Source organism: Vipera berus (genome assembly GCF_964194415.1).
Source record: "Vipera berus genome assembly, chromosome: 1".
In the NCBI taxonomy this organism is placed as follows: Eukaryota; Metazoa; Chordata; class Lepidosauria; order Squamata; family Viperidae; genus Vipera; species Vipera berus.
In genome coordinates this window covers 85,920,363-85,937,401 of record NC_138202.1, presented here as the reverse complement: position 1 = coordinate 85,937,401, position 17,039 = coordinate 85,920,363, and the positions used below count along the sequence as shown (strand labels likewise).

Below are 17,039 nucleotides of genomic sequence, written 5' to 3'. Positions count from 1 at the left end.
GATTAAAAATAATGCCGCGTTCTTGTCCTTTCCCTTTTGTGCACCAGATATGTTGAATGCCTCTCTGAACAGATGAACCCAGATCTAGACTCCATGATTTTGCATTTCATGTCTCAGCACTCAGCACTCATTTAGCACCATGTGACCTCTACTATGAGAGATCTGGCCACAGCACATAAATCTGTGTGCAATGTTACAAAATTGCTCTAACAACAGTTGTTCTGTTCTTGCTGCTTCGTTTAATTCTGTGCATGCTATCATCCAAGTTCAAGTAGCCAACTGGATCATTTGGAGGAGAGTTGCTGCTGTTGAATCATTGGGATCAATGCTGTTGAGGGTCTCAGAAATCAGTTGAGACAGCCAAATACTGCAGCCCTTGTAATTTAACCCCCTCGACATTTTATTTATTTGTTAAATTTATATGCCACCCATCTCCCACTATTGCAGGCTAACTCTGCCCACTGCCAGTTCAATCCTGACCACCTCAAGGTTAACACAGCCTTCCATCCTTCTGAGTCAGTAAAATGAGGACCCAGATGGTTGGATGGCAATATGCTGACTCTGTAAACTGCTTAGATAGTGCTGTAAAGCACTGTGAAGCGGTATATGCTAAGTGCTATTTCTATCGACTCCGAGATCAAATTCTGTGAGAAAGTAGTACCACAGGGGGGGAAAAAACAGTAGGGATAAGCTAAGTAGGGAGAGGGGAAAGTAGGTCCAACAAAAAAGTAAATTATTTAGTTTTGGGATGATGATTGGAAGAGAAGCAGGGACCCAGTTGTACCCAAATATGACCTTACCCATTGGCCCCCTCTTGGGTGCAGCTACTCATTTCTCCATGTTTTCTTTCACCATGGTCTCCTACGTAGGTCCACTCTGCAGTAGGACCCACTGTCTACATTCTCATTTCCTCCGGGTAAAAACATGTTGAGATTGCACCTTCCCATTCTGAATTATGCCATCTTGATTTCTGCCTGTTTCCTGTGATCTAACTGTAGCTTCTGTTTGCTCTAATGTAGGGGTGTCAAACTCGCAATGTCACGTGACATGTCGCAACATACCATGACTTTTTTCCCATTGCCAGCAATGGGGTTGGCACGGTTTCAGCATGACCCATCCGGCCCATGGGCCGGCAGTTTGACACCTCTGCTCTAATGCATAAGTCAGAAGTAAAATGTTATTTTAGATTGCAAGTGGAAATCAGCAAAAAAAGGATATATAAGTTGGATACTCAAGTAAACAATTTAATTCCTTTTGCCAGTTAAGTCTTTTTTTTCTGCCATAAAGGTGATTTCTCTGTATTTCTTGTGAAAGGAAAAATCTCTTTAGGAAAGAGGGTTTCTCCTTGCCTCCTATTTTTGTAGGTGATGATTACCTGCCCCCAAGTCTCTTGTAACTAAACTATAAGCTTATTTTCTAAGGTTCTGGACTGAGTTGCAGCTGAGGCAGTTTAAGAAAAGGCTCCAAAGGCTCTGCAGATTTATTTATTATCTATTATTAAAGTTATTATTTAATCAATTTCTACAGTCCATGACTATGGAGGCAAACAATGCAGGTAAGTCCTTAACTTATAACTGTTGTGTACTGGGTTCATTACGCAGGAATGAAGACGAGGCGAGTGAGTTCAGCAAAGATCATGGTTTATTGCTTGCAGGATCTGAACTAGAGAACAGGGCTGCAGATGCAGCAATTTATACCCTGGCCCCTAGGCTTGAAGCAACCTATTGCCACCTATGGGCAACCAATGGCAGCGCTGGAGACGGGTTGTCTGAGATGCTGGGAGCCGTTAGCTAGCTCCCTGCTCCAGCAGCCTACCAGCCGTTACCACATGGTGTTAACAAGCAAGCCCAATATATTACAATAACCATTTGTTTAGTGATCGTTCAAAGTTACAACGGCACTGAAAAAAATCAATTACACCCAATCCTCACACTTATGACAGTCACAGTGTTGCCATTATCACTTGAGCAAAATGCAGCAACTGGCATGTATTTACAACAGCTGAAGCCTCCTAGGTCATGTGATCACTTTTTACAACCTTTCCACTGGCTTCCTACCAGCAAAGTCAACAGAAGATGGTCATTTAATGACCACGTGATTCACTTAAATACTAAAGTGATTCACTTAATAACCATGGCAAAAAAGGTCATAAAATCAAGTGCAATTCTCTTAAGAACCAACTTGCTTAGCAACAGAAATTATGGCCTCAATTGTGGCCGTAAATTGAGGACTACCTGCAATAAAAGTTGGGCACTTAATCCAAACACCTGATGAACGATGAGCTAATTCTGAGTTCATATGTCTTTATGCTCAACTGCCATACAAAAGTAGTCATTAAGTAGCCCAAAGTCTTCAGTTACCTTTTTCTTTCAAGGAAAGCTCTTCCACTTTTGGAACTTTCATAGGATTATAACTGGGATAGGGTGAGATTGAAGAGATGAATTTGTTGTGGGCTACATGTAAAAGTTTAGCCACATTTTGTTTTAGTTTTTAATATTTTTGTTTTTTTGTGATTTTAATATTTTTTATGGTACATACATGTTGTTTTATCTTTTGGTTATGAGCTGCCCAGTGTTTGGTACAAGATGGAGGGCCAATGTTTTAAATAAAATAATAAAATAAACTGCTACAGGTTACTGAACGTGGGTGGAAATAATGAAACAAAACTCAGCCCTTGCCAATGAAGGCAGAGAGGTGACTGTTAGAGGACCTGAAGGGCAGGAGAGGAAGTCTAGCTAACTATCCTCCCTGCTTTAATGATTTAGCCTATTTGGATAAACACAGCTGGGAATCCCAGGAGACAAAGCATTGAGCAGCCACAGCAAAGAATGTCTCACAGATGCCGCCTTTTAAAACTTTAGAACTACTTGACAACACAGGAAATAGAAATGAAAGGGGAAAGGGGGAATTACAGAGATGTAGTGGGAATACCCCTTCATGGATAAAAAGCAGAGACATCACCCTGTCAACAAAAGTGCGTATAGTCAAGGCTATGATCTTCCCAGTTGCAATGTATGGCAGTGAAAGCTGGACCATAAGAAAGGCTGAGCGCCAAAGAATTGAAGCCTTTGAACTATGGTGCTGGAGAAGACTCCTGTGAGTCCCTTGGACTGCAAGGCGATCAAACCAGTCAGTCCTAGAGGAGATCAACCCTGACTGCTCTTTAGAAGGCCAGATCCTGAAGCTGAAACTCAAATACTTTGGCCACCTAATGAGAAGGAAGGACTCACTGGAGAAGAGCCTAATGCTGGGAAAGATTGAGGGCAATAGAAGGGGACGACAGAGAATGAGGTGGCTGGATGGAGTCACTGAAGCAGTAGGCATGAGCCTAGATGGACTCCAGAAGTTGGTAGAGGACAGGAAGGCCTGGAGGAACGTTGTCCATAGGGTCGCGATGGGTCGGACACGACTTCGCAACTAACAACAACAACAAAGTGGGAATAATTAGGACTTTTTTTAAAAAATTCCATTTATATCCCGCCCTTCTCTGAAGACTCAAGGCGGCTTACAAGCTTAGCAGTAGCCTTCATTCTATGTATATGCCTGCTTATTAGGGCTTTCACACCCCTCCCAAGCGGCATTATTACAAAGTCAGCTTAATTGCCCCCAACAATCTGGGTCCTCATTTTACCTACCTGGGAAGGATGGAAGGCTGAGTCAACCTTGAGCCTGGTGGGATGCGAACCTGCACTAATTGCAGGCAGCTGGTGTTACTTAAGGAGGCATTAGACTGTGAATGGGATCCATTGAAATGTTATTTATGGAAAAGCTATGCTACCATCTAGAGGATGAAGTATGTCATTCCATTCCTCCACCCTGTTCTCCAAAAAAAAAAAAGAAGTACAGCATGTCTATGGAGATTCTCCATAGAGAGAATCTATGCATAACTGAAGAAGCTTCTTGGATGAGAAGCGAAATGTTTTCAAAGAAAAATAAAAGTCCAAGTGCCTTTTGGAAAAGCCCTTTTGGGATAGTAGCACAGCAGTTCTTACAATCAGCTAAAGGGGAAAAGAAAGGATGTGGCAGGTTCCGAAGGCTGTGGGAGAAAAACTAAGAAATTCTCATCCTAACCTATCATTTCCATTGAGTGCTTAGATATGAGCCAGCATGTGAAAACCAAAGTCTCTTAAGTGTCTTCTAAACTTCTGTTAAAGCAATCACACAGAAGCAAGCAAGCAAGCAAATAAAAAATTATGCTGGAACAGAGCACACACTCAATCTAGATCTCTATAAAAGTTTCAGCATGGAAGCAACAACTGAGCTATGCTTATGACTATTCCTTGTCATAGATACGCTTTCTCTCTGCTATATGGGATCTTGTTACTTCAGAAAGCAGAAATATAAGCAAACATATATCAGTGTGCACTTCTGCACACTTACGTAGTATTTCCAGCTGTGGTGATCTTGCAGCCCAGATGAATGTGTGGGAATAACATAGTCACAAAAAATATGACCTTAAGAGGAAAAAAAACCAAGGATACTCCCCATTTTTTGGTGCAGAAAGGGAGACTTTATATTGCACTGTACATAAAGAAACCCTCTCATTGGTTCCAGTTCAGAGGAATTAGCTATCTCATTGGTCAGGTACGATGATTACTTGACGTTTTCAAAAGTAGCAAATCATCGGGAGTCACAAAAAGCACTCACCTTTTCCATGTCATCCCAGTTTGTGATAATACCGTGCTCAATGGGATATTTCAGGGTCAGAATTCCTCGTTTACTTTGTGCTTCATCCCCAACATAGCTGTCTTTCTGGCCCATCCCTACCATAACTCCCTGCAAAATTTATCAATCAAAGGAAAACATCACCATTAACACTGTATCACAAACATTACATAGACTAACTAGTGTCTGGTGTAATTCAGCATCAATATCAACAACAAGAGGGGTAAATTCTTTTATTCTGCTTTAATCTGTGTCTTTGGCAATCCCACACAATTCCTTTCATTGCTTTCTCTGCATAGATAAGTCAACACTCCTCTTCCTAAAGCAGACATCTATAACACCTAGACAATAATATTATAAAATCTCTAATAATGATACATTACATAGGCTATACTATGATAGAATCAGTCATTGTGAATTTTTAGGTAGTCCACATTTAATGTCCACTCATTCAGCAACCATTCGGGATCACGACACTACGGAACTAGGGGTGCTTATAAGATTTCTTATAATTGTGGCTGTCACAGCATTCCCACGCTTGGCGTTCACCTGATCACTATTTGCAACATTCACTGCCATCTTCTAAAAAAGTCGTGAGGAAGCTGGCAGGAGATTGCAAATGAAGATCCTGTGAGTGCAAGATGCTACAACCATACAGGATTCACCTAATGACAGGACTGCCAGAACTGCTGTCATAAGTTAGTATGGTCATGTGACATCACACCATATGTCTATGTTGCTTAGCAAAGGAGTTTATGGTCCCGATTACTGTAAGTTAAGTGAGGACTATTTGTACTACATTGTGTGGGACCAATACAAATCCCATAGGGCATGGCTTTCACACTTTCAATATTTGATTTACTTCAGTGGGGAAAAATGTGTGCTACATCACACATTTATTGGTACTCCTTTCCAAGCAAGGCGACTAAAGCTGAGATTCCATGGAGGATTGTGGATTGCATTGATAAATAAGCATGTAAGATTGTTCTGTGACTCTCCCATTAAAATCAACAAGATTTAATGTTTAATTATGCCCAAATTCTATGCCATACTTTAAATACTCCACAGCAGCACTCATCAAGATGTGATTTACTTTCCAATTATTCTCTTTGCTTTTGATACACATTTAGAATTGCTAAGTCTGTTTTGCTTTCTTTAGCTTTCATTTTAAAATACTGATTTATTTAATGTTGTGACATTCTTTTGAATTTTTTTAAAAAGCTAGGTTTATTACATGGAAAATTTTAAACTATAAGACATAAAACAATTCTGTAACTATACCATATTTGTAAACTTAGTTATATAACAGAATTTAGTAACTTTTTGTTTTAAAATACACATTCCAGGGTTTAACATGCAGGTGTGACACCCTGAAGATCATTCATAGAGACAATCTCATGTTTGGAAAAGTATCTTTAATCTGTAAATTTTATTCCATTTTTTACAAGCTACTTTAATCAGTTGATTTCAAATGACTTACACGGTCATTATTTATCTTACATGATCATTCATCTTGTGAAGAGAAATGATTGTCCTATTCTTTTAAACATTATATTCTAGTCATTGATATGCAACATTAATAACATCAAAGAATTAAACAATATTTTATTCTGAAATATTTTGTACAAAGATCTATACCTATCACTAGGCAGCGCAGCCATTTGCCTCAACTAGCAGAGGCAGAGTAGGATAGTAATTGCCAGGCGTTACATAGGAAAGGTAAAATAAAGTCAAGAAGGAAGTTGCAGCTGCTTGATTTTCAAACACGCATCGCTCATCACAACACATGTAAAATAAAGAACAAAGCTTCAATCTTGCAGTACATCTTGATCCTCCTCTGGATGGCAACTTCCTTGCTCTTTCTCTGAATCTCCTGCCATTTTCTTCTATTCACAACAAAGTCTGCTCACCGCTTTGCCTGTTTTAGTCTCCTAAATTGGTCTGCTGCCTAAAGAAGTAGTGATCAGCTGAAGGAAAATTCAATTAAGAATCTGCTAATTTCCTGCATATGGAATGGGAGATTATTATTATTTTTTTAAAAAAGTATTGGAGCAATCCCATTTTATAAAGTGTTGAAAAATGTTTAATGGATTTTGAGGTGTATTCAGATAAAATGCAGTGACTTTTAAAATCATCCATCTTCGGGGGTTTTATTTATATTATTTAAACTGACCTGGTGCCGAGGTCGCCCAACAATAGATGGAAAGACAGCCCGGGGAGCATCGTCTCCTGCAAATCCAGCCTTACAAAGCCCAGAACCATTATCACAGACAAGAGCTGTGGTTTCATCATCATCACCCATGACTCCTCACTATCCTTTCAGCAAAAGTCAAGGGAAAAAAAATAGGTTTGGAGTTTGGGAAATAATTTGAACTATCAAGCATCATTTACAGAAACAGGAAGCAAACCACATACTATAGCTTCTAATGAATTCAGAAAATATATACACAAATCAATTTATATGATAGTGCTGATTTTAATTATATTCAAGCTGAAATAACCTGAGAAGGAACTGATTGTAAGATCTTTAGACCCATTTGTTTGTTTCTTAAATGATCCTCTTTCAGGGCAATAGTAGAACTTTAAGTTTTTCTTAAGATACAAAAAGAATACTTTCAACTACTCATAAGATGTTTATGTATGAGGTGAAAGGAACAAGCTTTTTTCTTCTCGACACCCCTTGTGCCCCTGAATATCTGTTCATGAGTTGGAAGCAGCAGTATAGAGATTATAAGGAAAGTCAGTGAAAATGGGATTCTACTCTTCTATCATCAGAAGCTTTTGTTAGAACAAAGATAGCCAGAAATAGATATTAAAAACAAAGAGATAATTCAAAATGATGAGTGAAAAATAAATGTCTCGAGGTACTTATTATACAGACAACTGGTTCAATGGTTCAAGCAGCACAGATGGGCAAGATTAAACAGAATAAATAAAACAAGAGTGATTAACAGTGTGAATGACACCAAGAGAAAGCTTTAGGATGCAGAGAAAACAGGAGAAAAAGAACTTCTAATAATTTTTCAAAGGTGCATGGATGTGCAGAAATAGCATAACATTATAACAGGAGTCCTATTTCTGGATTTCAAGCACATTGAATTAGTATGTATGGTTTCATCTACACAAATCGTTTTATAACATCCTCTACATTATTAAAATCTTGGGAGGCTTCCATTTATTAAGAAAACCCATTTGAAGCACAGTTGTGCAATCTTACATGCCTTACCTATTTATTGCTAATCTTAAAGGTAAAGGTAAAGGTTCCCCCGCACATGCGTGCTAGTCGTTTCCGACTCTAGGGGCCGGTGCTCATCTCCGTTTCATAGCCAAAGAGCCAGTGTTTGTCCGAGGACGTCTCCGTGGTCATGTGGCTGGCATGACTAGACGCCAAAGGCGCACGGAACGCTGTTACCTTCCCACCATAGTGGTCCCTATTTTTCTACTTGCATTTTTACGTGCTTTCGAACTGCTAGGTGGGCAGAAGCTGGGACAAGTAACAGGCGCTCACTCTGTTACGCGGCACTCGGGATTCGACCCGCCAAACTGCCGACCTTCTGATCGACAAGCTCAGCATCCTAACCCACTGAGCCACCGCGTCCCTTATTGCTAATTGCTAATCTTAGGCTCTACCTATTAGTGCATCCTGAGCACAAAGCAACAGATTATTTTTTTTTACATTCTACTAGGTAAACAGCTGGGAATAGGAGAAATGGCAATGTCTACGCTCAAATCCAGTTGCTATTTCTAGAGGATTCACAATATTAAAAAGATTCTATTATATTCTTGACTGTTCAGTGAAAAAATAATTGAGCTGAAGAGTCAGCTTCATTTCACATATTACAACAGGGACTAACTCCACTGATATGTCTGTTCAGCTGCATGGCCAAAGACATCTCTTAGAAGTGTATGTATAGAGGTGTAATCTCTTCAGACATGAGGCATTTATCAAATTCTCAAAAAATATCAAATTGAGGGTCTCTTGTGCATTCCTCAGTAATGGTAGAAATTTGGGCAAGTTAACATTCATGGAGGGAATTCAGTCTTGCTTTGATTTTGAGTAATTAAGCTAAGTTTTCTGAGATACAGGAATATTTATTAGAACAGTAGGAGAGAAGTAATCTATTTCCTAATTAAATTTATCCCTACCTTTTATTCACACAGTTAGTAGGGGTGGGATGAGATAAGGAGAGATTTGCCTGGAGAGAATACTAAAATTGCCATCTCTACTTTTTGGATTAACTGTTGATTGAAAGTGTATCAGAGCCTTGCTACATAACTTACCCATACCTGATACAAGTATATTTAGCATAGACAGGAGAATCCTATTGATGTATCTTGTATAGATGCCTAATATCTCTATCTACAACCTCCTTCTTCAGTAATTAGACTCTGGGAGGTGGGTCTAGGAAGCAGTGCTGCCTGCCTATTATTTTTCCTCATATGAAGACATCATTATGTAATTAACACAAGAAAGTCTTTTGGTTAGATTATGTTCAATTTGTACATAAAGCAAGTACATTATTTGAAGCTACTCTACAGCAGCAGCATATTCCTAAACCACCCAAATTATCCCCATAATATAAACAATCTCAGCAGGAAAGATCTAAAAATAGACCCTCTCTGGAAAGCTTTGGATAATTCTTTGAAATGGCAGCTGTTCCCATTAAGTGTTCACTTACAAGAACTATTCTATATTTGTGAACTATGAGCCCTTATCAAAAGAACTGTTCTAGAAAGTAGAGTGAGATAGGACTGGGTTTATTACCATAAAACCAAGTACAATAGACCTCTCTTGAAACTCTGAAGTTCAACTCTGAGGCTAGATGCTTTTCCTTCACTTGTGCCAGATATTTTATTTTATTTTAATTCCATTTATATCCCGCCCTTCTCCGAAGACTCAGGGCGGCTTACAAACTTAGCAGTAGCCTTCATTCTATGTATATGCCTGGTAATCAACGTGGTGTAGGAAAGAAAAATCCCATTTTTTTTCCTCTGGAAATAGAAATCCATTTCCCAGTGTACCTAAATCACTGCTGAAAACATGTTTTTTTCCATTCATCTTGCAATGGAGGCATTGTTCAATGGACTACCTGTCAGAAGTCGTTAGAATCCATATACTTTAGATTTTTACTGCATCTCTCTGTTAGACATATTGAACTGTACAACATGCTCTTGTTCCCAATAATTTTCCCTTTTTAAAAAAAGACGTCAGCCATCCAATAGAGTTCAGGAGCTCAAAAAAATCCAAAGGTGATTTTTAGTAAGATTGACAAAGTGAATATTTCATTTTTTTTAAAAAAGTGTAGTACAGTTAGCTAGAATTGAAAAGAACATTAAAATTTGATGCACTGAACTGTGTTTTTCTGAAATGTATTTGGAATACAGAGCATGCTTCTCTACCAAAAATAAATGGATTTCATAAATGATGTAAAAGAAATTTGAATTTGCAAATAAAACGGGGACACGATTGGCATATAAATTGCAAAAAGAAAATGGAAAGGTAATGTATTTACAAGAAGTAAATACTGTAATAGCAAATAATGTGAATATGTGAAAGAATTCTAGCATCATACCTCTTTATACAAAGGTCAAGAAATTTCCTGAGAAAGTGGATGAATACTTGCATAAACAGAATTTGTTCCAACAAACTAATGAAGCCAATTTTAATGGCTGTACTATTCTAGCTATACTATTAAAATGAATTAAAATATCACATAACATAGCTTGAGTGCATTTGCTAACATTGTTCAATTAACAAATTTATGCAGACTATTGAAATTTAGTTAACAATGTAATATATTTAATATATTAAAATATACTTTGATAGATCAACAACTTTTTAAAAATGAAATCAAATTTGTTATTGTCAAATGTGAAAAAGGTATCTACTAAATACTTACCCAAAAAGATACAAGGAAGCAACAAAAATGCAACAGCTCTCTTGGAACCAATGACTCTATTACCTTCTGCTACATTTATACAGCAGTTTGTGAACGGAGTACATAAGACTACACAGGTCTGCCTTGCCATTTTTGGAAACCTTTTTTTTCCCCAGTGTTTGCTTATCACTTTGACAGTTTACAGGGCTGGATAAATTAGGGCACAAGTTCTGGTACTTTTGGATACTTTCCCAACTGGCTTCCTCTTTGCTTCCCAATCCTTTTTCTCAGTTTACGTTTCCTTAATCAGTTTGCTTCATTAAATATTTAGTTAACTGTCAGAAATTCTGTTCACACTCAACTGGCTGTGGTTCCAAAAGAAAAAAGTAACCAAGTACAATATTATGGTACGAACCATTCAAGTTGTCATCAGGTTTTGGAAGAAAACAGACATAAAATAACTACCTTATCTTGGGATGGGATGACTCCATGCCTGAAAACTGTGGCTGACTCATAATCACAGGTCACTTACGTCTATCTCTTCATTTGGTTATACATGCCCTATAGCATTTTTTTAACCTAGCCACTCAAAAGAGGCTTAGATATTCTTGGAATAGGTTTACTGAAAATTCATGGGATCTATTTTACGAATAACTAATCTTAATCCAATTCATTATAAAGCACACTAGATGTCCCAAAAGTGCTTTTTTTCAAGAGGCAACTGGGCTTTCTTGTTTTTCTTTGAAGATGTTTCCCTTCTTATCCAAGAAGCTTCTTCAGCTTTGACTGGATGATGGGAAGTGGAAGGATTTATATTCCTTACAGACAGCTGGTCGTTTGCATTCTTTTAGAAAGTCATTGAGGCCACTTGGAAGTTTATCTGTGTCCTCAAGATCACCTGAGTGGTGCAAATTGGTGTGGAACTTCTAAGTGGCCTCAATGATTCTCTAAAAGAATGCAAAGGACCAGCTGTCTGCAAGGAATACAAATCTTTCCATTCCCCACCATCCACAGTCAGAGCTGAAGCAGCTTCTTGAATAAGAAGCGAAACGTCTTCAAAGAAAAACAAGAAAGCCCAATCGCCTCTTGAAAAAGCACCTTTGGGACAACCACGACCTGGATGACTCGATCAGACAGGCATACTAAGTGTCAATAAGCAGTTGTTAAGTTGGGAGATCGAATTATACCCACAATTCTTTTAAAATTACAGCCTGAATCAAGGTGCCTATGGTTATATAGTTACATGGTACATCTTCCGTTCCCAACGCCAATCCTCCAAAGACTTTTTCTGACTTAAGAGATCTGAAGTGATTCCAATTCCCAATTCCAGAACTGGCTCAGTATTCGAGTGTGTGTGAGGCTGGAAAAAGCAGCCCTCACATGCTCTGCAAAATACCTATGAATGACTACAGCAAAAGTACTTCTACTCAGCAGGAAGATGAGATACAGTAGCTTAGCTTGTAGATCGCAGCTTCTCGCATATCAATAAATATTATACACAGGGATTATAATACATACTCCCGATTGTAGAGAGATGGACTTCTGTTCCAGAGAGTAAACTCTAAATTCAAGGCATAATAGTGACCCTCAAGTATTTTATGTGTGTGAAGAGGTGGAGCAGACTTACTTTAGTGTGACTTGAGGGCAGGACATTGTAATAAATATCTTTTCTTTTACGATTTCTTCTGAGTGAATCATTCATTTCAATAATTCAGTTACTGTTAAAAGCATGTAACAATTTAACAGGTATGTGTTTTTTTTTAAAAATTACTACTTACACCCCTCTTACCAAGGTTACTTTTTCTAGTCAACAACAGAAAATACTTGCAGTTGAAGATTTCAAAATAAACACAAAGCCTGCATGTTTTCTTTTTCCTATTTGCATCTGACAACTTACTACTTCAATTCATAATTTTGTTCAAAATTTGGCAGCACTTCATTTAGCTGCAAGTTACTTGCTCGTTGTCAGATCCTTTCAGACAATAGATGGTGCTTTGTATTTCCTTGGCTTTTCCCCATTAGATGCTTTTCAGGTGTTAATTTGGCACACCTGGACCTACCATACAAAAAAGGAATTCTATATGTGAGTGTTGATCTTTTTTCAGTGCCAGCTCTGGATAATATGATTAATTATCCTTGACAAAATTCCCCTTTTTCAGTAGTGAAAATTATTTTTTTTTACAAAAAATAAAGAAAAAAAGGTGTATTTAAAGGTACTTAGAATTATTAGTCAGAACTTAAAATTTCTCAAATTGCTACTACCAAGGACAGAACATTGTTATTCTTCCGAGTCTCTCCTCCATCTCTATTGTTGATATTACTAATGACATTTAGATGGTAAAACCTGGAAGGTTATCAACCACACACTTAATATGTTGTGCAATTATATTATATCTAAAATAATAAATTACTGTGAATTGGAAAACTTCATTTTATCCAACACAACAACTTCCCGTATGTCTCATCAAACAACAAAAATTAAATTGTTAGCTGTTGTTTTGGATCTGATTCCAAGAACTCAGAAGAAGAAATTTAAACACTTTCAAAAACTGTCCCCTTCTCTATTTTTTTATCAGAAAAAAAAGATTTAGTTATTGTTAATCTCCTCATATACAGACTATGGTAAGCATTCAATATATCACAGACAAGTTCAATTCTTGAGATTTTATTTAAAGTTGAGAAACTCATAATGATTCCAGCTTTCCCTCCCTATATTGCACTCTGTGAGCTCCTTGTTATAATCAAGAAGCAAAGAAACCCAATAGTTGAGAATAGTTTTCCCCAAATGTATAGTTCAACTGTATAGTTAAAATAAATTTATATAGAAAAGATAGCATTTACAACTCATTTGACAGTGTTCAGCTATTCCATATTCCTCAAATATATTAAACATCCCAACTGCAGCAGCTTCTAATAGTGTTTTGATAATGTTTTTTCTTAGCAAATATAATATTCCATTGTTACAGAGCTACTCAAATCAACTTTGGAACAACTGCAATGTACATCTAAAACTTCTTGTTAACGAAGTTGAAACCCACACCTTATGCTGAAAATATATAAACTGTATCCAGTGCATAGCTTTACAGTAACTTTTGAGAAGTCCGTTATCTCAAATTGGCACACATTATTTTAGAAGAAAATAATTCACACCAGCAAATTCAGTGCGCTTATAAGACACCTATCAGACATAAGACAACTAGAAGATGTAGCATCACCAAATAACCAAGAAAAAGATAGCGAGATTTTGCCCGTGAGGTCAGCAACTTGGAGCAGAAAATACTTCGTCCCCGAATCCATCTCCTAAAAGTAAGTGCTCCTCCTTTTACCTGTGCAAAATCAAAGAATACACCTTGTTGAAAAGTAAAGTCTGGAAACTCTTTATTTGATCTGTTCAGTAAATACACACTTAAGTTGATAACTGTGATGCAAAAATGTTCATAGGAACATAGATTTATGTGATAATGCAATAATGGATCTGATTGTCAGGACAGCTTGCACAAATATTTTCATGCAATCAAGTGCAAACTCAGTAAAACTAAACAATGAAAGAATTTATTCAATTTTAAGGGTCATATATCGTTTGAAGTGATTATACCCTTAGAAGTTCTAGTTATTTTATCTATTTCACTGACATATTTCTTTCTCCAAGAACTAAACTTGCTTTATTTTTTTATTATTATAGCTTTAGGAGATATAGTTATTGCTTCAAGGACACCTGCTGACTTTTATGATCAACTGAGCTTCCAGTCTTAATCAAAACTTGACAGTTATTTGCATATTTGCAGAGGACCGCACTTGAATATACAGTATGCATCTTAGTAATTCAATGGCATTTCAAAAGGTAGCACTTCAGTAGTTATGTTGTTGTTTTTTAAAGTGGTTTTAAAAAAAGTGATTCACATATTGCAACTGGTTGAAAGATGAGGTCAAATGGCATTTGAGAATTTTGCTAAAGTTCTGGAATTACTTCATCCTGGATGTAAAGCAAAGAACTACAACAGAATCTAGTGGCACAAAGTCTAATGGGAAATTATTTTCATTATATGATCTCTGCCTTTTTTTGGTATCATGTGAGTTATTTTCACATCAGCGAGGGAGATTTCATCTTAAGACTTACGAGCTTACCTTTTGCACTACAATGTGTTCATTTGGGTTGATGACCAGAGCCTCTCTTTCCTCATCAGACTCCATCTGAACAGCATAATCCCTAGGTGATGATCTGTAAGTAGTCATCTCAAGCCTTGAAAGAAAAGTTAATAGAGTTCAAGATCCCAGAAATTTCTATGCAACAACCAGCTATGTGTATAGGTACACTTTTCTTTGAATCATAATTCTTAATATCAATGTTTTTTTCAAATTATGTCAGATGTTCTTATTCTTCAAACAGGCAAGATTTTTTTTATATATAGAAATATAAGGTAAAGGTAAAGGTTCCCCCGCACATGTGTGCTAGTCGTTTCCGACTCTAGGGGCCGGTGCTCATCTCCGTTTCAAAGCCGAAGAACCAGTGCTTGTCCGAGGACATCTCCGTGGTCATGTGGCCGGCATGACTAGACGTCAAAGGTGCACGGAACACTGTTACCTTCCCACCGTAGTGGTCCCTATTTTTCTACGTGCATTTTTACGTGCTTTCGAACTGCTAGGTTGGCAGAAGCTGGGACGAGTAACAGGCGCTCACTCTGTTACGCGGCACGTGGGATTCGACCTGCCAAACTGCCGACCTTCTGATCGACAAGCTCAGCGTCCTAACCCACTGAGCCACTGCATCCCCTATATAGAAACATAGCTAGTTATTGAAGTCCAATTTATTTTCTTTACTTATTAAATGTATATGCTGCCAAATAATTCCAACTTCTGGTGGCTTACAACAAAAACACCCCCCCCCAAAATATAACAATTTAATGTCTATGGAGATTTTCAATCATCCAGGTCATGGTTGTCTCAAAGATGCTTTTTTCAAGAAGCAACCGAAGTTTCTTGTTTTTCTTTGAAGACATTTTGCTTCTCATCCAAGAAGCTTCTTCAGCTCTGAATCGATGGTGGGGAATGGAAGGATTTATATTCCTTGCATTCTTTTAGAGAGTCATTCAGGCCACTTGGAAGTTTATCTGTGTCCTCAAGATCACCTGAATGGTGGAAATGGCTGTGGAGCCTTCTGAATATCTGAAAAGCTCAAGAGCATCTTCAATTCAATACAACATACGTGCACACTTTAAACCCAAGACTACCCTAAGGCAGAAGCTTCCCCATCCCAAGGATAAAATATCCAGACACAAACTAAGCAATGCGGTATATGCAGCACAATGCAGTGAGACATGTGCAGATCTGTACATTGGGGAAACAAAACAACCACTTCATAAACGTATGGCACAACACAGAAGAACAAACCCATCAGGACAAGAGTCAGCAGTCTATCTGCATTTAAAAGACAAAGGCCACTCTTTCGAAGGCAACAAAGTCCACATTTTGGACAGAGAGGACCGCTGGTTTGAAAGAGGGGTCAAAGAGGCCGTCTATGTCAAAACTGAGTAGCCCTCTCTCAAGAGAGGGGGAGGGATGCAACATCATCTATGTCCAGTCTACAATACAGTCCTTTCAGCAGTTCCAAGAAGGCTCCACAGCCATTTGCACCACTCAAGTGACCTTGAGGACCCAGATAAACCTCCAGGTGGCCTCGACGACTCTCTAAAAGAATGCAAATGACCAACTGTCTGCAAGAATATAAATCTTTCCATTCCCCACCATCCAGTCAGAGCTGAAGGTTTCTGGATGAGAAGCAAAATGTCTTCAAAGGAAAACAAGAAAGTTAAGTTGCCTCTTGAAAAAGCACCTTTGAGATAACAATATAATGAAGCCTCTATGATAAAAAAAGAACATTAACAAATAACACATTTCTCTACAGTATAATCCTCCTAAACATCAGAGCCCAAAATAACTAAAAAAAACACCTACCAAAGCGAAAGTAGCAGGAAGAATAGAAAGAAGAAAAAAAAGGAATGGTAATAAGGGACCATATTACATGTGACTTCTAAAATAGTTCAGCTTTCACTGGCTTATATAGTATAAGAATATTACCAAAGGGACCAGCCTAATTTCTAGAGGAAGACTATTCCAAAGAGTAGGTGAAAAAGCATGTTTTCTAGCTCATCTCTCCTCACCAAATGAAAATGGGCTACAACAGCAGCATCTCCCAGAAGAATTACCTCAGGCACATTAATGAGTTGACAGAAAAGGTCTTGCAAGAACCTGGGTGCCAAGTCAAACAGGGCTTCACATGTCAAAATTAACACACTGAGTTGCGCAAAGGCTAATCATATGCATTTATGTTACATGCATTATTAGTGAAGTACCTGAGTTAACATGTGTAATTTTAATAAATCACAATTTTCATCATAAAAAGAGCACATATTTATTTGTTAAAATAACTGAAACTGAGATATGGAATAGCTTGTGAGCCAACACTACCTCCATCAATAAAATTAGCACATACAGAGG

General features: G+C 37.8%; 2 protein-coding genes across 3 annotated transcripts in view; both read right to left on the bottom strand.

Moving 5' to 3' along the window:
• The window catches only part of LOC308674504 (actin, alpha skeletal muscle B-like), a 29,883-nt gene extending 17,187 nt beyond the window's left edge, over window positions 1–12,696 (bottom strand). The window contains exons 1-3 of one of the 2 annotated variants that reach the window (XM_081339029.1): window positions 12,442–12,696; window positions 6,839–6,981; window positions 4,648–4,776 (exon numbers count right to left, since the gene is read on the bottom strand). In XM_081339029.1, the coding sequence (XP_081195155.1) occupies window positions 4,648–4,776; window positions 6,839–6,967 (258 nt within the window). In that variant the 5' untranslated portion in view covers window positions 6,968–6,981; window positions 12,442–12,696. Of the gene's footprint in view, window positions 1–4,647; window positions 4,777–6,838; window positions 6,982–12,171; window positions 12,209–12,441 lie in introns of those variants that run through there. The other variant, XM_081339030.1, reaches the window with a different exon arrangement.
• A 651-nt stretch (window positions 12,697–13,347) lies between these two features.
• Window positions 13,348–17,039, bottom strand: part of LOC308674513 (uncharacterized protein) — a 55,641-nt gene continuing 51,949 nt past the window's right edge. Inside the window, exons 29-30 of the mRNA XM_081339049.1 lie at window positions 14,670–14,784; window positions 13,348–13,870 (exon numbers count right to left, since the gene is read on the bottom strand). Coding sequence (XP_081195175.1) covers window positions 13,712–13,870; window positions 14,670–14,784 — 274 coding nt within the window. The 3' untranslated portion in view covers window positions 13,348–13,711. The remainder of the gene's footprint in view (window positions 13,871–14,669; window positions 14,785–17,039) is intronic.